Source organism: Abramis brama (genome assembly GCF_963993115.1).
Source record: "Abramis brama genome assembly, chromosome: 12".
NCBI classification, from domain to species: domain Eukaryota; kingdom Metazoa; phylum Chordata; class Actinopteri; order Cypriniformes; family Leuciscidae; genus Abramis; species Abramis brama.
Window position 1 is genome coordinate 32,949,212 of NC_139974.1, and position 24,999 is coordinate 32,974,210.

The following is a 24,999-nucleotide window of genomic DNA, read 5'->3' on the forward strand; positions in this document are numbered from 1 at the left end:
ACCTGCTGGAGACATTCTAAATGCTTTTTTGTGTAGTTCATTATACTTATTTTACGGAATTTTATGGAAGTTTATTTCATGGCTTAAATAATTACGTTACTCAAAGACTACTGACATGTTTGGTTTGTCAAAAATGTTACATTCAGATGTCGCAAATTTTATGATTTTTAAAAATCATGTTCCATTTCAGCAAAACAAGAAACATCCACAACCTAAAGAGGAACATTTTCAGAAGGATACTAAAAGGCCTTTTATATAAAGTACTATAAACTATCAATCAGATGACAGAAGGCACATAGTAGATCGTGTACAACATGTTTTTTAAGAAACGTTTTGATCATGTCGATAATTTATAGGCCTTAGAAATTGCGTATCAAATATGATACAGTAGCTTCCTACGAGAAGAGCTTTGTAGGAACAGACATGTGTCTCTATTGCTAGAGTTACAGAACATTTTCTCAATGCTTTCAAACTCAACCTCTCTAGCGCCCCTGATGGCTGATGACCTCCTGTGGCACCGGCCTGCCGACTGACACTGTTTTCAGTCTGAGCAGCTGAGACCCGATAACAAACCAGCTCTGACCATCTGACAAGAAGACAGGCTGCCTGGCAGCCGGATGGAGTCGAGCCCCCCTCCTTCGTTTTCAACTGCACCCCCTGAAACCCTGCCAGCCCACAGCCTGGAGAGCGTCCAGCTGAAGTCAGGCAGACATCAGTTCCCCTTGACCAACGCACACAAAAATATACCAAATGCACACTTTCACACCTGCAAAAATCTGACAGGGACATGTGTGCGTGCATTCAGTACATACTCCACAGATCTGAAGTCATGTGACACTGTCAGCAGCGTGACTAACGTGAATGCAAATGGAGTGTGAGTGAAAGAAACGAGTATTAAATGAGGAGACATCCCATCATATGCATAATTGCATGTGAGGAGCGTGACTGCAGGATTATTTCATTGGCTGACATTGTGCAGTTTGATGTATCATAAGGAGTGAAGTTAGGAGAGACCCGTTATCACTGTTGAGCAGAACAGTCCAACAGACTTGGAACTGAGCTGCTCGTTTGTATCTATGGAAACAAATTAATAGAGTTCCATACTATTAATCATTAAGTCATTTGTCAGGCTAAGATCTCTCTTTGTCTCTATTTTTCTCTCTGTCTCCCGTTCTCTTTCTTGTGCACACACTCTGAGTAGATGAATTTAAAAATTTGATAATCAAAATGTCCTCAAAAGCTTGTCCTTTTTTGATAGGCTGAGATGTTCACAATGCGTCAACTGCAAAAGCACAGTCTGTTCCTCTTCACAATGTTCTACAACATCACATTTCTGTTTTCGGACTGTGAGATTTACTCGACTCATCAGAATGCGAAAGAAACAGTCCTTCCAAAAGCAGTTCCCTTTCCCTGTTCCTCTTAGTTAAAGAGACAGATTGCTGGCCTCTTGGCTGGTATAAAGTGGGCCGATGGGAGGGGAACATGGCTGCCGCTCAGAGAAATCCAAATAGGCTGCTCCTTTTTAACATGCTTCCAAATGCAGAGGTGCAGAAGCCAAGCGTGTGTCCTCTTTTATTTTTTTTATCTTCGAGTCCCTCTGAAGTCAGTGCAAAGTATTTGGTTCAAATGGCCACCTACAATCCAATTTGGCACTGAGGCGAGCTAGGGAACAAAAACCAAGAGTTGTCCACATCCGGACAATGTAGGCAGAAAAGAGCAGTTTGGTGTGGCAGTGCATCGGTATTCCTGAAGCCAGTGGATTTCGTTGGCACATAATCCAGGAGACTATCAGAAACGTGCCACTCCCTGACATCCATCAGTATTCAGCCACCATTATATTGCAATATGTTTTGTGTAACATATTATACAATATGCATTATTTATTTCAATAATATGCATTAATATAATATGCAATATTATTTTATTATTTATTTAAAATAATAGTGTGAACTGAAAAATGTACGGATTAGAGCAATGAGCAAACTTCATTGCAGTTGTTTGAATTTATTAAAGGGATAGTTCACCCAAAAATCATCATTTTGTCTCATGTTGTTACAATCCTGTATGAGTTTCATTTTACTGTTGAACACAAAAGAAAATATTTTGAAGAGTGTTGGTAAGTATCCAGACAGTTGATGGCACCTATTGACTTAGTATTTCTTTCCTACCATGGAAGTCAATGGCTACCGTCAACTGTCTGGTTACCAACACTCTTTAAAATATCTTCTTTTATGTTCAACAGAAGACAGAAATTCATACAGGTTTGGAACAACTTGAGGATAAGTAATGACAAAATGTTCATTTTTGGGTGAACTATCCCTCTAAGGAGCGTTGACAGCTTGTGTAATTTACATTAAGCGCTGATGGATTTTCCTATTGGATGTTTTATTCAGTCTTTAATCAAGGCCCCGATATATTCAAGACGTTATTTTTCATTGTTCACTTAGGGGTAGTTAAGAAAACATCTACCCTAATGAAAATTAACCATGGTTTTATTATAGTAAAAGTGTAACTTGTTTGGCTTTTTTTTTTGGTTTTTTTTGGGCGGATTGATTACAATTTGTGTAACTACAATTTTACTACAATAAAAAAAAAATCATGGTTAAACAATGGTTAGTGTAGCTTAAAAACTCTCCAGTGTGTTCATGTTTTTACTTACGCCTGACCTCGATGTAGTCTGTCCGTCCGTCCGTTAATGTTTGTAGTCATTTACTGTGTTCTTGCTCTAGCAGCATGTTGTTGAGGTCCTAAGAAACACTACATATCTGTGTCATAACACTCTTTAAAGTTGTCATGCAGCTCACAGCTTTAGGGTTGCCTAGGAGAACAGACAAGTGGAAGAAAGAGGCGGTCACATGATCACACTTCAACGTTTCCCTGCTTGGGGGCCATGTCAGGTGACCTGGCCCTGAAGACAGCAGGGAAGAATCACATATTCTGCTCATGTTATGAGGAGGTGTTAACATGGTAATTGTAAGGTGTGAATGGAGTGAAATGCAGATGCCCACCCAATCAGAATTTAGGCAAAGATAACATTGGAACCCATTTTAGGGGCGGAAAAATTACTTTTTAAAATCATCTATAGAAATGTTCATATTTATAAATATATTATATAAAAATATATAAAATATTAACATTTCTATAGCTGATTTTAAAGTGTAATTTTTCCGCCCCTAAAATTGGTTATACCATTGCAATTACTTATTGCAAATAATATATTGAAATATATTATTCAGTGCTGGTCAGAATTATTTAGCCTGGCTCCGCCCTCCTGCTTACTTCCACTCAATTTTATTTCCCTTCAGTATTACGTCTGGGATTGTGGTGTATTCTTTGGTTTTCTCCGGCCAAATTTTTGGCAGCCAAATCAGCGAACAGAGGGAGTGGCTGAGAACGATGACGTTGATGTCATGCGTTAGTTTGAGTTGTAGGGTTACGTCACGACCAAAGGTTAGCGATTGGTTATGGCAGATCCAGAGTGACTCTGGGCAGATCCAATAGTTTAAAACTTCAACAGAATACCCGCCTAGAAGGAAGTTAACGCTTGTCAATGGAGAGAGGCCAGACTCTCTGTACAAATGAAATGTACAAGAGTCTGGTAGAACCAGGCTAAGAATTATTTGCCCCCTTGGTAAATATGATCAAAGATGGCTGTAAAAATTAAATCTGCATTGTTAATCCTTTTGATATTTTATTAAATAAATTAGCAAAAATCTAACCTTTCATTGAAGTAAAAGGATTGAAAGTGGGGGGGAAATCACACTATGAAATAAATGCTTTTCTCCAAAATACGTTGGGAACAATTATTTGCCCCCTTTTATTAAATACTTTTTGCATCCTCCTTTTTCCAAGATAACAGCTCTGAGTCTTCTCCTATAATGCCTGATGAGTTTGGAGAACACCTGACAAGAGATCAGAGACCATTCCTCCATACAGAATCTCTCCAGATCCTTCATACACATGCGTTTTTTCTTTTCTTATCCCTGTATGAACCAAACCCATCTTAAGTGTTTGCTGCCAAAAAAGCAAATTTTTTTTTTTTGTTTCATCTGACCATAGAACCCGTCCTGTTTGAAGTTCCAGTAGTGTCAGTTCTATGGACAGATGAAACAAAAAAAAGAGCTTTTTTGCAGCAAACACTTAATATGGGTTTGGTTCATACAGGGATAAAAAAAAGTACCCCATGTGTAAAATAAAATACTCTGCTGTATCTTTAATGCTGTGGGCTTCATTTTCTGCCAGAGGTCCTGGACATCTTGTTCAGATACATGGCATCATGAATTTGATCAAATACCAACAGATAAAAAATCAAAACCTGACAGCCTGTGTTAGAAACCTTACGACGGGCCATGTTTGGATTTTCCAACAGGAATGTGATCCAAAAACAAACATCAAAATCAAACCAAAAATGGGTCTCTGAGCACAAAACCAAGCATCTGCAATGGCCATCCCAGTCCCCAGACCTGAACCCTATAGAAAAAGAGATGAAGCACCAACATGGAACTGGGAAACTGAAGGATCTGGAGAGATTCTGTATGGAGGAATGGTCTCTGATCTCTTGTCAGGTGTTCTCCAAACTCATCAGGCATTATAGGAGAAGACTCAGAGCTGTTCTTGGAAAATCTTGGAAAAAGGAGGTTCAAAAGGTATTTAATAAAAGAGGGCAAATAATTGTTCCCAATGTGTTTTGGAGAAAAATATTTATTTCATAATGTGATTTTTTTTTTTTTTTTTTTCACTTTCAATTTTTTTACTTCAATAAAAGGTTAGATTTTTGCATTTTTAAAAAAAATAAAATATCAAAAGGATAAACAATGCAGATTTATTTTTTACAGCCATGTTTGATCATAATTACCAAGGGGGCAAATAATTCTGACTAGCACTGTGTATATGTGTGTATATATATATCAAAATTCTCCTGCTGTTAAGCAACCAATCTGTACAATCTATAGTCTGCATAATACAGTCTAGAACACATCACAACAATGAGCCTCCAAGGACTCAATTTCTGCTATCTCGGCTAGCAATGACAGGAATATGATGTGCATGCACACGTTTGAGTCTGCCAAAGACAGAAAATGAGAAAAAAGAGAGAGTTTTGTCTCACTGCTGGAAGTATAGTTTTTTTGAAATCACAAGTTTTGGCTTAACTTTCCTAAAAACTAAATTCTGTATTAAATTCAACTCCAGCAGGACCAGCCTAACAGATCTTGACAGTAGCCGTGCACATAATAATCGACACATTTGTTATTACAACCGGGAACATTCAGTATCTTGTACGAAATTAACATCATCAAAAGATATCACGTTCACGCAGAGCTTTATAATCATGTTTAATTAATGTTAACACAAGGGGTAATATCCTGGACAGGACGTGCACCTCAATGGAGTCAGTGAAGGCAAGGTAAACCGAGAACAAGAGAAAATGAGGTGCGGATGATCCCAGCCATGATAAAGTAAATGAGACGCAAGTGGGACTTTACCTCGAGGATTAGATCAGACAGTGTTTGAAGTATGCTGGTAGTTTGTTTAATGAGAAGTGCACTGGGTCAGTTCAGACCTCACATGCAGTGTTCTTTTTATTATTTATCCGGTAATGTACACATCACAATATTCCTCATTTAAATAATTCCCACCCAAGACGTGCAAAAAAGGGGGCGAGGCCTGGTTGAGTTGTGTTAGTAGTGTGTTGAAACTCACAGTTATAGTAAGGGACGTGACATTTCCGAAACACGTTTGAAGCAGTTGACCAATCACAACACACTGGTCCAGCCGACCAATCAGAGCACATTGCGCTTTTCAGGAGGATGGGCTTCATAGAGACAGGAACAAAACAGATCGTTACTGACAGACTGGGAAGAGAGGTGCTGAAATAATGTAAATCAGAGAAAAATATTGTGTTTATTGAACATTCAAGCATGAAAACCTATTCTAGTAGACCCCTAAAACAAAATTAAGACTTTGAAAAGGGGGATAATAGGTCCCCTTTAAGCCATAATTGCAGTATGCTATGGTACTTGCAATACTATGTGAAGTCAGCCATTTCATTCCGAAAATGTTTCAGATTTGATTTCCACTACTATTATTCCCCTCACCGAATGTGAACACATACAGAATTTAATATGTGGTGTATTTATAAACAGTGTTGGTCATGGTTAGAGGACAGTCGCACAAACACCCATCTACTCTTTTCTGCACCCTGATGTCCACGGCACAGAAAGGTGCTTGTGTCTTCAGTAATCATGGGGGCAGCAGAGTGCACTATGATGGAGGGCGGCCATCCTCCATCACTCACAGTTTGCTACGCCTGCCCTCATGGAGGAAAAAAACAGCAGTCCTAATGAGTTATCAGGGTTGATGGCTTATCGTGTGTGGGACCTCTCCGTGTCCTTGACTCAACAAGGATGTATAGATGACCCGAGTCACAAATCGCAACTGTCCCCCGGAAAAGAAAACATGCTGTATGCTTTATGGCCTTCCAATTTTGTGAGTGTGTGAGTGTATGCGAGTGTTTATGTGTCCGTGACCGTAATACTGAGAGCGCATCTGTGTGCATACCTCAGTATAATCCCAGTAGTCACCAGATTCAAATGTTTGCCCATGTGTGAGCTCTAATAACGTTTGACAGCGAGCACTCGAACTCCATTTATGAAGGTTGTTATTCGCAAATTAGCTGCATGTTCATAAGTGAGTGCGTTTGTGTAGGGCGAAGGGTGCGTGGTACGGCAGTCACGTGACGGCAACATAGCGAAAGTCATTTGCATCGGAGACTCGCGGAGAGCGAGCAGATGGGAGTTGTGATTAAAACCGAGATATTCCGGGGCATTAGATTAAAGAATGATGTCAATAAAAAGCATTTTAGGCTGCAATAACAAAGGCAATCTGAAACATGCCACTGCAAGTTCTCATTTGCATATTTAAATGCGCTCGATGTTCAGGGTTTGATTCCTGGTCTAATGATGCATTTAGCCTGTAATGAATCAGTGATGGCAGCTCCCAGGCTCAGCCGCAGGGACTGCAGCAGGGCCACTTTGAAGTCACGGCATTTGAAGTGGAGTTTAGAGCAGTGGACTCCAAAAATAAGCACACACCAGAGGGAGACAGATCTGCAAAGCCTCAGTGTGCAGCTGCAGGTTCATCCTCAAACTGGAGCAGGTAGATGTAACCCTGGAGGAGCCACACAGAGATGCAGTCAGCGAGCACGAAAGTGCTAAACATAGTCCAAAATTTACATTTGCCACACCTGCAAAATGCAAGTGATCAGAGAAAGTGGCATAATGGAAGTATATTTTGGATTAAAATAATGTAATTCAAATAAAAGCTGTTCTTTTGAACTTTCTGTTTATTAAAGAATCCTGAAGAAAAAAAATGCATCACGTTTTCCACAAAAATATTAAGCAGCAAAACTGTTTTCAACATTGATAATTCTAAGAAATGTTTCTTGAGCAGCAAATCAACATATTAGAATGATTTCTGAAAGATCATGTGACACTGAAGACTGGACTCTGAAAATTCAGCTTTGCCCTGATAGGAATAAATATATTATTCAATAATTGAATCTAAATTGAATAATTTGATCAAATAAATGCAGCCTTGTTGACATAAGAGTCTAAGAATTTAAAAAAATGCTGCCGACCCCAAACTTTTAAAATAATAATAGTATATAATATGTAAAAAAACATTTTTATAGCATGCCGTGCAGGCCATTGCATCAATTTCAATATATATGAGATGAGACAAACTTAAGAATATTTTCTTTTTGGTGGATTATTGCAATGAATATTCCACACTGTGCCACATCCTAGAATAACTGTCTTCAATTTGAATCGCTCACGTGAGGTCATTCTATCATTTTTAATTTAGATAATGTATTATATTGCATTCTGGCAAACATGGGCAAAGTGAGTGTGTTATTTACTGACCTGAGCTGTTTTTATTTGTATTTGGTGCTTGGTGAGTGTTGGTTTTGAACCATGGTGCTAAACCTTGTTCCTTGATGTGTGTCATGTCTTTGCTGTGGAATTAGACGTTCGAGTTGACCTTAAGATTTGATGGCTGAATAATTGACTTAACTTCTCGTTAAACAACTCTCAGCTCCATTGAACAATATCTGCCTCTCCATACTACAAGCAGTGGCACGCAGAGATCACAGGGTGTAATGTAAAAGGATTACTACAGATAAGAGATTGTGGTCACAAGAAGCCATGTCAGAGAGAAACAGACAGACAGAAGGGTGACTGACCCATACAAATGAGTATTATAACTATCATTTCTCTTAAACAAGAGCTTAGCTCAAAATCAAAGGTCTTAGAAAGAGGCTGGATAATAGAAATCTCATTCATGCTGTACTAAACTCTCAATGGAATAAAATATATGCTCATGGAGAAATGACTGAGGCAAAGAACCCTGAAGTCCATGACTCTTTCTCTCTCCCCATCATTTTAGGTTGATTCATTTTTTTTCATGCTCAGATTGAGATACATGGAGGACAGGATCACACCATGTAAACTTTAATGCCTATAGGTCTTCCTGGGGACCCATTGTCCTGCAGAGTTTAGCTACAATCCTAATCAAATACACGTGTGTAACATAGGCCAGCTAGTACTGAGAGCTGTGCTGGTAAATCTCACTCCCTTGGCCTCAAGAGGCACACTGTCGACTGACGTCTTTAACGTCCTTGTTAGCGTGTCCGCCTCTCATGCTGGAGACCCCTGATTCGAATTTAAGTTGAACCCTCGGAGTGGGTCGAGTTACACCTGACCCAGCTAATCAAGGTCTTCAGGATCACTTGAAAAATCGCATGCCATGTGAGCTGAAGCAGGATGGAAATAAATTTTGCCCGACAGTTGGGTCTCCAGAAGTAGGGTTGAAGACCTACAGTAGGCTTTAATGCATTAAGCAATGAGATCACGTACAATAAAACGCTATCGTTCAAATCTTTGGATTAGTATTTAGATTTTTTTTTGAAATTTAAAGTTTTATTTAGCAATGACGTATTAAACTGATAAAAAAAATTACAGGAAAGACATGTTATTAGAAATACACTTTCTAGTTTACATCTTGCAGTTCTTTATTTCTCTGAATTGCGAGATATAAAGTCAGAATTGCATGATATAAAGTCACAATTGCGTGTTATAAAGTCAGAATTGTGAGATATAAACTTGCAATTGCACGTTATAAAGTCAGCAGAGATGGAAAGTCCAGGGGTCAGAAAGTAAAAGTCCTGCCATATGTTTATTCCACCCATGAACTTAGCCAGCTGATTTCACTAATTAGTTCTAATTAGCTAGTATCTCCTGGCTGAAAAACTGTGCTAATTAGCAAATCCAGGTGATTGGAACAAAATACCGAGGAGGACTTTTACTTTCTGAACCTGGACTTTCCACCTCTAGAAGTCAGAATTGCTAGAAATAAACTAAATTCTGACGCAATTGCGACTTTATAGCTCGCAATTCTGACGTTATAACACGCAATTCTGACATCTTTTGAGAGACATAAAGTCACTATTGGGTGTTATTGTCACAAACTGCTCTGAGACAAGAAGGTTGAGGATCCAAACGCAGTATTTATTGAACAGGGTAATCCAAAAACCTAATCCAAATCCAGGCAAGGGTCATACACAAACAAGCAATCCAAACAATAACAGAAAAGGGCTGAGGCAAGGAGAGCAATCAGAGGGAACAGGCAGAGAATCAAGGTAACCAGGACACAGGAGAAACAGGATACAAACACGCTCAGAATTGCAGTACAAACACTAAACAAGACTTTGCAGGGAATGAATGTGAAAACCAGGCTTATATGGGGTGAGCTAAACAAGGTAAAGACATACAGGTGAATGTGATCATGGCTGATTAGTCTGGGCAAAGGATTATGGGAAATGTAGTTTGTGGATGTGTGGTGATTGTCCGGGTTGGAGTGCCCTCTGATGGTTATCCTGGGCACTCTCACTGGTGATCGTTACAGTTATAAAGACTGACTTTTTTTCTCAGAATTGCAAGTTTATATCTCACAATTCTGACTTTATAACACACAATTGTGACTTTATATCATGCAATTCTGACTTTATATCTCCCAATTGTGTGTTATAAAGTCAGAATTGCAAGATATAAACATGCAATTCTGACAAAAAGGTCTGAATTTCAAGTTTATTTCTCACAATTTCAACTATATCACGCAATTCTGACTTTATAACTTGCAATTGCGACTTTATATTAGATGTAAAACTCGCAATTGTGAGAAAAAAAGTCAGAGTTGTGAGATAAAAAGCCACAGGGTGGGGGAGAGGGGGAATAGAATATATATATATTGCATAATTTACATATGCAGTCTTCCACCATTTAGTTAGCTAGGCTTTAATAATACATTTGTTAGTGAAAAGTCTCAGGCAGGAGTTATAGGGTTATCTGTATGCTGCCCCTTCTGTGTCTAAACCTGCTACTGTACAGACACACCTAATGGCTGTCTGTTTGCAGTTCTCAGTGTCCATATGGTTCATTCCAGTCTATAAACTGATATAATTCTCTCTTCTCAGCTAACTGTGTCCCTCTTGTCACCGTCTCTCCAAAGACACTCTGTCAGTCACACATCCTTCCAGCTTCCAGTGAACAATTACATTAGACGCCTAATGCAGTGAGAAATAACTGAGCACCCAGCACTCTCTTCAAGCCCAACCCACCGACTGTTGCCCGGCAACACCACACAGCTCCACTAACTACAGCTCAGGCTATGAGGAAAGCAGAGCTCTTGTTGTTGTGCAGTTAGAAATAAGCAGTTTATTTAAGTTTTATCTTTTGTATCTTGTGTTTTTGAGGTCAGAAGGAACAGTTGAATGTTTAACAGAGACGTAAAAGCATTATTGTGTTACTTTCAGTGAGGGGAAAATAGTTATTTTTTGCTATGTCTTTCGTTGCTATTGTAGAAGCACTTTATCACATCAAAATTTTTCGCAGACTATACATCATCAGCAGTTCCTCTCTGATCTGTTCTCTCGCTGAGTTTAAAAATTGTCTGACAATGTCTGTTTGACTTCTAGGATTCATCACATCTTGGAATGTGTCATTTATAAATAGAGCTTGTTGTGTTGGCTGGCCCACTTTACTCGCACCGTCACTTTGTGGAGATGTCTTCTGTGCTGTGAACTCCTTAATGCCAAACTCAAATCATGCTGATAGAGCCACACAAGCGGCGGATGAAAGCTGGGGGTGTTACGCTCTGTGACTAAACTGGGAAAAATCGGAAAGACTTAGGAATGCGTTTGGAGGTTGGATCCCTGTCTATCTTTGTGTCCGGGTTGTTGCATGGCAAGCTTAAGGTTTTTCAAACTGGGGCAGCAGAAAAGTGGGTTAGAGCTTGGCTACTTTTAGACCCAGCACTTGAGGGGAACTCGGTTGAGATCTTCTCTTTCGCAGACCTCCTTCGCAGTCCAGTCCTGATCTGTCTTGCATATTAAGACTGTAAATATCTCGATCAATATCAAGCGATCAATGCCTGACCCATAGAGGTAGAGTCCCGTAGAGGTGACTATATTATTGTTACTATCTCTGAGAAAGTCTCCCATGGGAGATTAAATGATCCCAGTTCCTGTAATGCCTTCATCCTCAGTATTGATACTCGATGCAAATGCAATTTAGCAAATTTACTTCTAAATCTAAATGCAAATGTATTTAATAAATTCTTAAAGTCAACCCCAAATCAACCTTCATATTAAACGCATTTAAGTCAAGGCAAATAAGCCCTGGCTCTGTATTTTGTTATTGTTGTTAGTGACAAAGGTGTTTTTTAGCCAGGATTATTTCCACTCATTGGTTTTCTCACTGTGTCTCCACAGGCAGATCCTCAGGGACGAGACATCGCAATCCGGCCCTTCCTGGAGCATTGCGAGAACACGCACATGACCATTTGGCTGGGGATTGTCTATGCCTACAAAGGCCTCCTTATGGTGAGTGAGAACATTCTAGAGAGCAACAACATGATCGCCATCTGCTCCCGCAGACAACCGAGTCTGAATATTCTGCTACTTGGTAAATTATTATATACGCTATATCTCACTGTCATGAAAATGCATTTGCAATACATCGGGAAATACAAATGCCATACATACAGTTATCTAATTTTCATGACCCATCCGAGTGTTAACAAACACAAATTAAAGTACTTGGATATTTATTAGGGAACAAAATTGTCTTTTATCATACTTTATAAAAGCTACAAATCAAAAAACCTAAGCCATTTGAGGTCTGCATTACTATGATTTTACCCCTGGTTTTAGGCTTAAGAACAGCTCTTACAGTGACAAAATTAACACCCCCTGCTTATTGCTTAAATATCAGTCTTTTATGTTGTTTACACTGAACTAAAAAGTCTTACTGTAACCAAAACTTACTGTAAACTAATGGTTATCAAATAATGGGCCTCAGCAAAGAGGGGTGCAATATGGCTTAAAATGATTTAAATTAAGCATTGAAATAAGTAAACACATATTTCATTTCTTTTTTTAATTAATTTTTTTCAACAACTGTCATTTTGTCTTGCCAGAGAATTTTTTGAAAGTGTGATTTCTAGACCTGGAAAAGCAGAAATTAATAAAATCCTAAAAAGTTTTGGGCATTTTTACAATGAATATAATTTTTATAGTTGTGTCAAGCTCGAAAATATTTTACTGTTTAGAAATTGCTATTTGTGAGTTTTAAAAAATCTGTAAAAAAAAAAAAAAAAGAAGAAAAAAGAAAGTAAGTAAAAGAATTAATGTAAATTCATTGTTGTGAAAGTGTAAACCCTGGTGAACTTTTAGTTTCTGAAACTGAAAATATTATATATTTCCACTCCTAATTTCTGTATATAAAAAAAAAAAATAATAATAATAATAATAATAAAATAAATTAAAAAAAAGTTTGCAAATAAGCAGCTTTGGCATTAAAACAGCAGAAGCGCTAAAAGTATATTGGCGTGCCTTCAAATATTGTGCTTTTAGAAATGGAGTCAAAAAGATTGAGAAACTGCTGTACACGTCAACATTGTTCTTTTGCTTCCTTACAAACAGTGCTAACTGGTAAGGTATTTCCTTCCGGAAATCCACATATAGCGAACTCACTAACTGGACTTTGATACATTGTACCCCTAGGAGGAGATATAATATGAGCAAGATTGCTCTTTCCAATTAACCTCACTTTAGATTACTGGTAAGGTGCCTCAGGAACCAAAATGCCCCCAGTCAGTTAATTGCCCATAGCACAGACCATAATCTCTGAGTCAATGGTGGCAACATCCTCAAATAAAAATCTGCCCTCTTACTCACTTTGTGCTCTTTGGAAATGATCTGTCCTCTTGTTCTTGCTGCTGTAATAGCGGCAGGTGGTTCGGTTGACTGGCAGGCCATTACCTCTGTTTTTACCCTGCTCTACAGTAGACGATCCGTGTCAAAGTTCAGCTGTGGACCACAGAGTATCTTGAGAGATTACAGAGAGATTTGTGGGGAGGCAAAGGTGTCAATGTTACATCGAAGCTGAAATGTATTTAAAATGAAAGTCATCAAATCATAATAGTGAACAAGTGCAAATGCCATCACACTCACATTCTCTTATAGGCCTGTGTGCCATTTCAGAAAACTTCCTCTACCTTCCTCTTGTCATGTTTAAAAAAAACCTGCTGCTAAATCAGCGCGGCTTCACTTACAGCTGACGTGTTCCTGTAGAACGAGAGAAGGGAGAGAGAATGAGAAGGTGAATAAGGAAAACTATTGAGACGGGCCGTGATTGGATTAGGATTGAATAGGTTTGAGGCGAGTGGGTGCAGAATCAGATCTCCGAGTGTGCGTCATTATGTTAGCTGAGTCATATTTCTCAGAGTTCACTCTAGTCACACACAAAGGTGCTTTGATTACTTCTCTGACTTCCTGAGAGTTGGACAGGTGTTGTTAGCTGCCTTTAGAGGAATTAGGGTGTTAAATAAGTCAGCCACAGTTCATTCTCACTGGCTCTATGATTCATCACTGTAAACTGAGAACTGCACACGGCGATGAAGGTGAAAATGATTGTCTATGCAAAACTTAAGATTTCACTGCTCTTATAATTCATTGCACTTTTCTCCTTTTTTTGTCTAGTTGTTTGGGTGTTTTTTGGCCTGGGAGACCAGAAATGTGAGCATTCCAGCCCTGAACGACAGCAAGTACATCGGTATGAGTGTATATAATGTGGGCATCATGTGTATCATTGGGGCAGCAGTGTCCTTCCTGACCCGAGATCAGCCTAATGTGCAGTTCTGCATCGTGGCACTGGTCATCATCTTCTGCAGCACCATCACGCTGTGTCTGGTTTTTGTGCCAAAGGTAAGTACTGCAATGTACAGCCTGATCCAGCCCTATGGGGAAAGAATTGTAGAGGTCAGCGAAAGCCACATTCTGGCATTTTGATTTGTGCAAATCCCTAGCAAGTTCACCGGAATATAATTGAGAACAGTGCTTACTTTGCATTCCCTGGAGCTTTCTGGAAATGAACACGCTGAAATTTGAAAGATTCGACTCTACCTCTAAACAAATACATCCTAAGCAGACTCAATGCCAAAAGATCTCAATATTATGTCCTTGTTCTCTTCTCGTTTGTTAGTTTGTAACAATGCGGACAAACCCGGATGCTGCCACACAGAACCGGAGGTTAAAGTTCACCCAGAACCAGAAGAAGGAAGACTCTAAGACTTCCACCTCAGTAACCAGTGTTAACCAGGCCAACACTTCCCGTCTGGATGGACTACAGACAGACAACCACCGCCTCCGAATGAGAATTACAGAGGTGACGGAAGTTTCTCAGATTTCAATCGTCATAAATTTCCAAATTATTACATTCCTAGAATGACAGTGTACTTTAAACAGTTATTAAGATAATGCTAACAATTACAAATACACCACTACACTAAAGGGGGTCGTGTTTTCAAGGTTTCATTTGTTAACATATTTAACTGCATTTTTCACGACCCCCTTTAGTGTAGTGGTGTATTTGTAATTGTTAGCATTATCGTAATTATCTTAATTATCTTGTTTTTCATTTGTTAACATATTTAACTGCATTAGGTAACATACTAATAATAAAAAATACTTCCAAAACATTTACTAATCTTAGTTATTGTTAATTTAAGCAGTTACTAATACATTATTAAAATCAAAAGTATTATTTCACAGACTTGAGCTAACATGAGCTAACAATGAACAGTTGTATTTTTATTAGCTAATTTTGACAAAGATTAATAAATACTAGAACAAATGTATTGCTCATTTTTAGCTAATGCATTACTAATGGGACCTTGTTGTAAAGTGCTGCCGGATTTTTGAATTTGTGTTACAGCTGGATAAGGAACTGGAAGAGGTTACCATGCAACTCCAGGACACTCCAGAAAAGACTCCATACATTAAACAAAACCACTACCAAGATGTCAACAATATCCTGAGCATACGCAACTTCACTGATGGCAAAGGTAGATATCAAACCTTGTGTTCCTCACCTGTCGATCACACACAGCTGTCAGTCGTGACCCATTTCAGTATGTGAAATTTCCTCTGTTCCTGAGTCTGTCACCCAGAGAAGAAGAACAATTTATTGGTGTTATGCATTTTTCACCCCCAAACATGTCAACCTGAGGTGTCATATAAGGTGTTCTGACTCAGCATCTTCTTCAGCTGAATCCACAACTAACATCCTGATGGAAAGGCAGCATTCTGAACATCATGTCTTTGTTTTCAGATGGAGAGAAGTCTCTGAAGAACCACTTAGAGCAGAAACCTCAGGCTCAGTGGGGATCCATGGATCCTTCTAGGATAAGCAGAGGTCCACTAGAAGACATCAACTCACCAGAACAGTGAGTTTACACCGGCATGCACTTTAAGCCCAAAAAAGTTTCTGGACACATACAAATCTATGAGCAAAATATCAGTCCAACTTTCCAGACATAACATTTGACGAAATATTTGTTAGACAATGACAGTATTAAGACAAAAGTATAAGTCTGAGAAAACTCTACTTGCTTTTAGCTATACATTTAACTCTTGAGTTGGGGGAGGGGCAAGAAAAAAATCAAGAGTCTTTTTTCGCAGAGCAAATTATTCGCAGAATTTTTAAGCACAAGTTTAAGTTTGCTTGTTACTTTTTTATTTACTTATTCATTTAATAATTAACTTAATTTTATTATCACGGAAAATGATGCACACAAAAATGTGAATCATTGTCCATCATTTTGCAAGCAACTGGTGATAAAGTAAAAAAGTAAAAGAATTTGCGTGACAGTTATGCCAGTGAAGAAGTCTCATATGGCAGTCAATTATTCACTACAGAAACTAAAAGTATAAACTGACGAGTTTTTGGCATCTGACGCTGCATTAACGGTGCACATTCTCTTAGAAACAATGAGAAATTAATCAAATTTATTTTCTATATATTTTTCTTAGTCATACCTATTAAAATTCATTCAATGACCATAAACTCGTTAGTTTTATATATATATATGTATATATATACCACATCTTTCTTAGGAAAACGGACCAAAAAATGATCATCACCAATGTTAAACTGATTAGAATTTGTATTTTTATTTCTTTATTTTGCTCTCTAGAATGAGAATATCCATCTCTGCAAAACCACCTGTTACTGACTAGCTATAAGTTATTTTTATGGGTCTTTAGATGGCTTTTTTCTTCTGATTTACTAGCCGCTATTGGTACATAACTAGAAGAATAACAAAGTGCGGTAAATGGTCAAACTATTAGTGCTACAAACCGGTGTGTTATGATTATGATAATGAATTAAAATAATATTTGAACAATTACTAGTTTTCAACATCAAGCAGCGTAACGGACAGTTTTTGTACAGCTACAATATCTGGAAGTGAATGACACCAGAAGCCTTGCACATTAGAGTAAACACATACCAATGGTCAGGCCCACTCTTGCGTTAAAAACAAGGTGAACAGATACAACATACATTGCTGTTTAGACTCATTTACATGAAGGTGAGAAATAATACAAAAAAGTAAATGAAAGCAAGTAGAGGTTCAGGGACAGAGAGAGGGAGAGGGAGAGTGGGAGGGGGGCTGTGGTTACATAATGTGTGATATCTAGTGAGAACGAAAGGCACTGGACCCTGAAAATAGACATGAGAGTAGAATTAGAGGACTACAGGCTGTCCCAGCACATGAATGTTTGATCTCACAGAGGAGGGATTCTGCACTGTCACTGTTCATCAAACACACACACACACACACACTCTCTCACTCACACATACTCTCACACACTTACCCCAGTAGCTGATGGAGTCTTGACCTTGCAAAATAACACCACCTCTGCCATGGGAATATGCAGCGAATTCATTTATTGTGGCTGTTCTCCTTGTCTGCAGTAAAGAAAAAACAAATACATATTTGGTTTAATAACACTTGCATAAAGAGTATTTTTTATTTTTTTGTTTTGCATGTGAACCTGCAACATCTAACTAATCAATGTTAATTATTTCTAAACACAGAAGACATTTTCCTTAATTGATGTATGAAATTAATATTTGATTGAAAGTAATAACTCAAAGAGACTCCAATCATAAAACCAATCATGAGAAGTGTGGTGTGTGCACTTTATATAACTGCTATTTGGTTTTTGTAATTGATTTAAAGGGCTTCGGCCTCTTGGGGTGCAGTTTGAATCTAGACACAGGAATGAAATGGACTTTATATGAGGTGATCCACACTGCCAGGTACATACAGGATTGATGGCACCAAAAGAACAAGCACAGTCCCAAACCCATCATCCTGACTATGAGACAAGGAAGAAAAAGGGAATATACTGTAATGTAATATGTGTGATTTCATTGTTGCTGTCAAAAAAATGGAGAAAGATGCTTTATGCACTAATAATAAAAGTTTGGGGTCAGTAAGATTTTTTATTGTTTTAGTCAGCAAGGACACATTAAAAGCAAAGACTTTTATAATGTTATAAACGATTTCTATTTTTTAAAGGGATTTTTAGAACTTTCTAGTTACCAAGTTTTCAGCAAGAATATTAAGAATGACAACTGTTTTCAACATTGATAACAATAAGATGATTTCTGAGGGATCATGTGACACTAAAGACTGGAGTAATGGCTGTTTTCAGTTCAGATTTTCCATCACAGGAATAAATTACATTTTAAAATATATTCAAATAGAAAACTTTTTTTGGATTGTAAAAATAGTAAACACTACTGTTTTTACTGTATTTTTCAAATCTTTTAAATGGTAGTGTAGGTCCAGATGGTGTAGTTCTGGCATCCACCAGCAGGGACTAAAGGGGTCATGCTAACCAGTTAAACCTTGAACCCTTGATTAAGAACGAAACATGATGTATGTGGCAAAGTCTGCTTTAAATGTGCTTTGTGATATAATTTAAGATGAACGTCTGTTACAGGCATACAAGAGTTCTTCCCCACTATTAAACACACATTAACTAAAGAGCATTAAAGAAAATGAGGAATTGGGTATTTTATGTATACTAACCATTTTGGTCTGTGTGATTTTTGTGTTCACAGCATACAGCGCAGGCTGTCCCTACAGCTGCCGATCCTGCATCACGCATATCTACCCTCCATAGGAGGGGTGGACGCGAGCTGCAGCAGTCCCACGAGCAGCCCGGCCTCCAGCCCCCGTCACAGACACATGCCCCCCTCCTACAGGGTTATGGTGTCCGGCCTGTGAGCCTTACCACTGCCCTGCACTGCACTCCCAGGAAGCGATCAGCTTTTTTTTGAAAAGACAGACTGAGCAATATCAGCGGTTAACAGAAGTGTGTGAGCAACCCGGGGTGGGGGGGTCCGACTCTTCATCCATCCATGACCCCCGTCCCACCATCCATAGCCACATCAGAGCAGGACTGATCTTCAGGCTAGGAGGGAGGTGACCGGAGGTTCTCACACAGCAACCCAACCCATTATCTATATCCCGTCACCTCCCGTTCCTAACTCGATGGACTCAACGCCCCCACACCCCCCACCCCAAACAGCAGCGTGGATCAACGGAGGACATGCGCTGCAGCCTGGGCTGCTAAAAAAGAGACGCTTCCGCCGGCAGCCTTTCCACAAAATCTGTGCACATTGGTTCTGCTGAAACTTGCGGGAAAGGGGCAGCGGATGTGACCGAGGACTCCTCCTCTTTATTCAACACGTCAACAGCCATGTAAATACCATATTTGAACATCAAAGTGAGCTTTGATTATGCTGTGAAATGAATTATTCTGATGAGGCCTGGTGCTCCGTAGAACTTTACAAACAGTCGACGAACCAGGAACAGACACGTACGACGTTGCAAACCGATATGAATTTGTTGTATTGCTTCAGTGTCCCAATGGTGTGAAAAAGTGGTTAATGGTAAATAAGACTATTAGTGTCTCGATTTTTTACTAAAGATAACAAGGGAGTGTAAACGCTGGCCGACCGTTCTCACCTGGATAGACGTGTACCACACATTGTTTGTCTTCAAAAACAGCTAGCATCATGTAGGCCTGTCCTGGTAACAGAGTACTGAAAGTACCACTTTGGTTTATCGCATATAATGTCACATTAGAAGTCGCGCAACTGCGACCTCAAAAGAGCCACAGGTCCAGCCGAAAGGGATGTAAGAGACGAAACCGGCGATTTTAGAGAGTCAGTCTTCCATTACAGTCGAGCAAGTTGATCCTGCATACCAGGACCGAACACACAGATGCAGGCCCCATGCTTCGGATGTACAATCGCCGTCATGTGACCGGCTGTTACAAAACAAGAAGACTCACAAATTGCGATAATAACAGGGAAGTCGTACTCCATGCAGAGCAAAACCAAAATATCCTCACAGAAAGCTGCGAGGTTACACAAAAGAAGCGGTCCACGCAGCAAGACAGAAGGACGATATTGTATTAAACAGTGGGACTGAAAAATGAGCACAAGTGTAATTAACTTAATAAGTCGAGTCACGTAAGAACAAAGCCTCGTTTTGACTTTCTGGTGCAGTCTCTCAGTTTACCCTCCCTCTGTTTGTTTCTTGTTCGTTTTTTTTTCTTTTTTTCTCTCTCTCTCTCTTTTGGTTGATGAAAAAAACCCAAACATTTGTGAATCCTCTACGGTTGTAGCTTGGGCTAAAAGGGCTCGGGTTGAGGCGTGTGTGTGTGTGCCGTGTTGTTCCAGAGGAGAAATGGCAGAGTGACATTGTGAAATACATCACCTCGCTCTTAGCAACAGTGAAATAACCTCATAGTTGCTATAGAAATAGTTATTGTGTGCTGTGAATTTTTGCACAATGTCTTGCAGAGAGAGCATCAGCTAAAGCTGTTTTGTAAATCTGGAAATGTAATCAAAATATGAATTAGCAGAAATAAGCTACGTATCATTCATATCAACGGCAAGAGTATGTTTCGGCTGATATCTCACCGTCGGTGTCTTGGTTTTAGTTTCTGTCAGATTTGTTACTGTACGTGTGTGCCTGTCGTCTTACGGGAGCCTAACGGACCGAATCGCGTCGACCGGATGACGAAAACAGCGACTTCGCATATTATCCTATTCCTAAGTCAGTTCATCGAGAATTTCACTAACTCGTGACTTCCTTCTGTATGGCTGTTATCCGATTATAACGCAACATTCGTGGGTATTTATTGTCTCAACTATTCGGGGAAGAAAGAGGAGACTGAAACAACACGGTTCGTTTGCTAACAGTGATTGTCATTGTACCTCACGCTCACTAATGTGTCACGATGACAAAAACCTTTAAATAAAACAACACAGATACGCAAAAATCCCACAACGCCACGGGAGCTTGTCTTAGCATGACGGCCACGACCTAGACTGACGTTTCTAATACACAATGAGTTTTTCAGTACACGGAGGGGATTGTCTACATTTGGACTTTTGCAGCATTTGACTATGACTGAGTTTTCATTCTGACTACAATCAGCTCTTATTTCCAAGTTCATTTCAACATTATTGTTTATTCTTCTTCAATGTCTTTATGATATGTTGTTTGGCACGTTCAACTGTCAGTATCCCACAATATGATCATCGTTGGCACATGTGAACATCACATTTAATGTCCTATATTAGAGAATAAACTAAAACATCAAGAGAATAGTGTACACTGGACATTAAAAAACAATAGATACAATTTATAACTGCCTTTATTTGTTCATTGTTTCTCATCGCCTTTTAACCTCCTGTTAAAATATGTTATGGTAATAATCTACAACTTTCATTAATATGTCATTATCAAACATGCTCTGATCTGCTAAAGGATGTTCCTAAAAGATTATAACTTCAATATATTTTAATGGAGGGATGGACAGTGATAAGCAACCATGAAGCTCGGTGAATCAGTAGAAGTAAAAGGGCTAGCTCACATTTACATATTGCATTTAATTTTTTTTAAACAGTATGGCATATCTGACATGTAAACTTACAGTATACGGTCAATACTGTTATTACAACCTTTTACAAACAGATTATTAATTGTCATAAAATGGGTAGATTCTCACACTGAAATCCACTGGTCCTATTTGATCTTCGAGTTGCTGGGGCCTGATTCATAAAACTTTTGATCCAGATGTGAAATCTATAAATGGCAAATGTTCTTGAAATTGTGCGCAGCGGCAAAAATTGCTTATATTTCCAAATACATGCAGTACTCCAACTCTCTGCCACAAGGAGAAGTGTGTACGTCTGCTTAGAACCTGACGTGGCGCTGAGCACTTTTCCACGTCAAAGTACGTTCTTATAAATATGAACGTTGGCGTGGATTTTAGCATTCACACACTCTATGTTCAAATCTGTGCGTACACACATTTTATAAATTAGGCCCCTGGTTAATGAGGTTTAAAATGGTTTGAACTTCCAAGCATAAACAGGAACTTTAGTATTCAAATAATAATTTTTAGAAAATCATCCAAAAAAGCAACTCAAATATCTATTTTATTACTAGTTAGTTGAATGGGATGTTTACAAGTGATCCGGCCAAACATCTGCTCAAGGAGTGGGCATAATTCAGTACTTTTAAATCATAATGATAACCATAATATGAATTAGTTGAGGCAACAGAAGCCTGGTGACATGTAATTATGAACAAGAGATTATCAAGAGATTCTTATTCAAAGTAATCATACGGTAAAATATGTATACACAAAGATTGTATTAGATTGATTAAAAAAAAATATTTATTTTTTAATCTTTCATGCATGGTATCCTATGCATACATTATATATATATATATTACATTTTTTTTGCAGATAATTTTACTCCATTACTGACAAATGCACAATTATAATAATTATGAAAGTGGCAATAATTAGCTCATTATAACTGTATAGATAAGTATATTTACAGTATGTTCTTGATGGTACATTAAGCTGGAAGGCAGAATCATATCCAAAATATCTTTTACACTACCTGTACTTTCGGTGTGTAATTATGACACTAATGTTGACATTGCACAGAAATATTGTCATAGAGATCATGCTTCTCAGAACAACCATAAAGACTGTCTGACACTATGAAGTGTACTAAAAACAAATATGAAGACATTTATAGCACCACATGAAGACATACCATGCACCACAAACTGTTCCTTTTACAATGGAATGGTAAGCACTGATCCGTCTGTGTAAACATGTCATTACCGTTATGGGAAAAGTGAATTTGTGACAGTCTCGTTTGAAGGAAATCACTGGAAAAACTGGATAATGAGATACAAGGTAATGCAATATATGAATTTTTTTTTTTTTTTTTTGATATGTTCTATACTGTGGATTCATATCACTGTGTGTGCATGTGTTTGTGAATCAAGCGAAACACAAGGTTAACCCGTTAATGCGTTGCTTTTGAAAATGCATCATGGTCTATTGAATGCACATCTGGTTGTTTATCTTGGCAATAACCTTGGAAATGGAGTGAAGAGCTGATTTGTTGGTCACTTAAATCTGTGATTTTACCTTAAAAAAAAGTGTTGTGTTCTTCTAAAGCAAGAAAACAGTCGTTTGTGCAAAGAGATTCATGAATTCAGTCTACAAGATTTGTGAAAATTTTGGGCTGGACTCCATGCGTATTCTGGTGTGAACTGGTCTATCTTTGCATCATGTAACAAACAATAGCAAGGCCTTGTCATCACCCCAGGAGAATGAACAACTTCTAATGTATATAATGTAAACAACTTATTTTTTTCTGTAGAGGTACAATACAATGATAGTGGGGGTGTTACAAATGACGTTAAAAAGACAGAATGTTAGCAGTGAGCGTGTATGTCTGTTTGCCACTGTGTGAAAACGTGCTGTCTACAAGTTTACACATTGCTATACAAACTATTTATTCTGTGCTGGAAGACTTACCGCTCTTTTTTTTTTTTTTTTTTTGGTCCTTTTGCTTTATTTTTTTTTAAATAATTTTTTTAATATATCATCTCTTTTGAGTTCAGAAAACTCATCACTGCCCATCAAGAACAAAAAAAAGAAAAAGAAAAAAAAAGAGGAACTCCACAAATCTGTTGTTTTGTTTTTCTATACAGTGCTTTTTGGAAGTGTACACTTGTGTGCTCCACTGCGGTACCGTCCCGTGTGTTTGCACTGGCACACACACAGACACACAGGAGCTCTTGAACAAATCAAAGTGGATGTGTTCATTTCATATTTCTTGTACCCTTAAACTGCATGGAAATCATAACATTTTTAATAAATTATTGCAAAAAAATGTTTTATTAATAAAATAATTTAAATTATTCGATTTTCATTATTTTCATTATTAGCACTATTTTCATTAAAATCTACTTAAAAGTGAAAGTTCAGTCACAAATGAATATTCTGTCATTTACTCTCCTTCATGTTGGTCCAAATCTGTATGAGTTTCTTCAGATCCCTTTATTATGAAAAAATACAGTATGAAAACAAACCATGTACAAGTGTGATCTTCCTGTTAATAGATCTTAGTCAGAGTAGCAACATGTACGCAAAATAGAATTTTTGTCTACTAAAAATGTTTTTTGGAAAGATGTTTCATCAGCTGAACAACTTGAACACTCCTCTATCCCTCACAGCCTCATTTTCATTACTGTTAAAATGTTAAATATGGCGCTACTAACCAAATAAATGTGGATAAGAATTGAGTTTTTTTTTAATCTTACTGTAATTAAAGCTTCAGCTAAGAACTAGTTGATTATAATATAGGCCTTCTATGCATAACAGTCAGCCTAGCAACAAGGCGAACACTGCAGTAGTACCAAAGTCCCTTAAAGCTGCCGTCGGCAACATTTTTTTGATCATATTCAGTGAAATCGACACTATAATATGACAGAACAACATAAATAAGGTGGTTTTAGAAAAAAAAACGAGCTTCTAACTCCACCTGGAGCGCGTTATTTGTTTTGCAAAAATCCACCGCTCCCGGATCATCGGGTCCAATCAGCGCAGGGGGGTGTGAGATCTGACTGTCAATCACAGGTCGTGCACACGCCACATATCCCCCCTCCCTCGCGCACGTTACAATATCACATGCACACGACACGCCTGAAGATCACACGAAGCGTGATGGCGGAGAGAAAATCTACTAACAAGCTTCCAATTCCTCGGTTATTGCTATCTATGGATAGATTAGCCAGGGCAGCCTACCTCGAGTCCATGGTGTTGATCGATGCTGAAGAGACAGACGCGTTCACAGAAAATCAGGTACACGCACGAGCACGACCTCGATGGGAGGGTGCTCGCTGGTAGTGGGGGAGGGGCATGAGAGTTGTAAACATTCAAAATTTTCGCTAATTCGACCCAATCTGCCAGACTTGCCGATTGCAGCTTTAAGACTACAGGGTTCTCAAGTCTCAGGCATTGGCCGTGAGAGACACGCAATTCAACCAGTTCACACGCTCACACGCCACACCGTGTATTTCTCACGCTGAAAAGGCAATACCAACCAAGTTGTCCTGCAAGGTTTATATATAACGTTGTATACGAGGCGCGGGCACACAAAGTGAAGTTTCCTGCTGCCAGCACGTATCTCG

The 24,999-nt window shown here is 38.6% G+C and overlaps 1 protein-coding gene across 1 annotated transcript in view; it reads left to right on the plus strand.

Moving 5' to 3' along the window:
* The window catches only part of gabbr2 (gamma-aminobutyric acid (GABA) B receptor, 2), a 200,152-nt gene extending 176,033 nt beyond the window's left edge, over nucleotides 1–24,119 (plus strand). The window contains exons 14-19 of the mRNA XM_084130464.1: nucleotides 11,832–11,938; nucleotides 14,099–14,323; nucleotides 14,601–14,783; nucleotides 15,333–15,462; nucleotides 15,729–15,843; nucleotides 18,534–24,119. Coding sequence (XP_083986590.1) covers nucleotides 11,832–11,938; nucleotides 14,099–14,323; nucleotides 14,601–14,783; nucleotides 15,333–15,462; nucleotides 15,729–15,843; nucleotides 18,534–18,699 — 926 coding nt within the window. The 3' untranslated portion in view covers nucleotides 18,700–24,119. The remainder of the gene's footprint in view (nucleotides 1–11,831; nucleotides 11,939–14,098; nucleotides 14,324–14,600; nucleotides 14,784–15,332; nucleotides 15,463–15,728; nucleotides 15,844–18,533) is intronic.
* The last annotated feature ends 880 nt before the right edge of the window (nucleotides 24,120–24,999 follow it).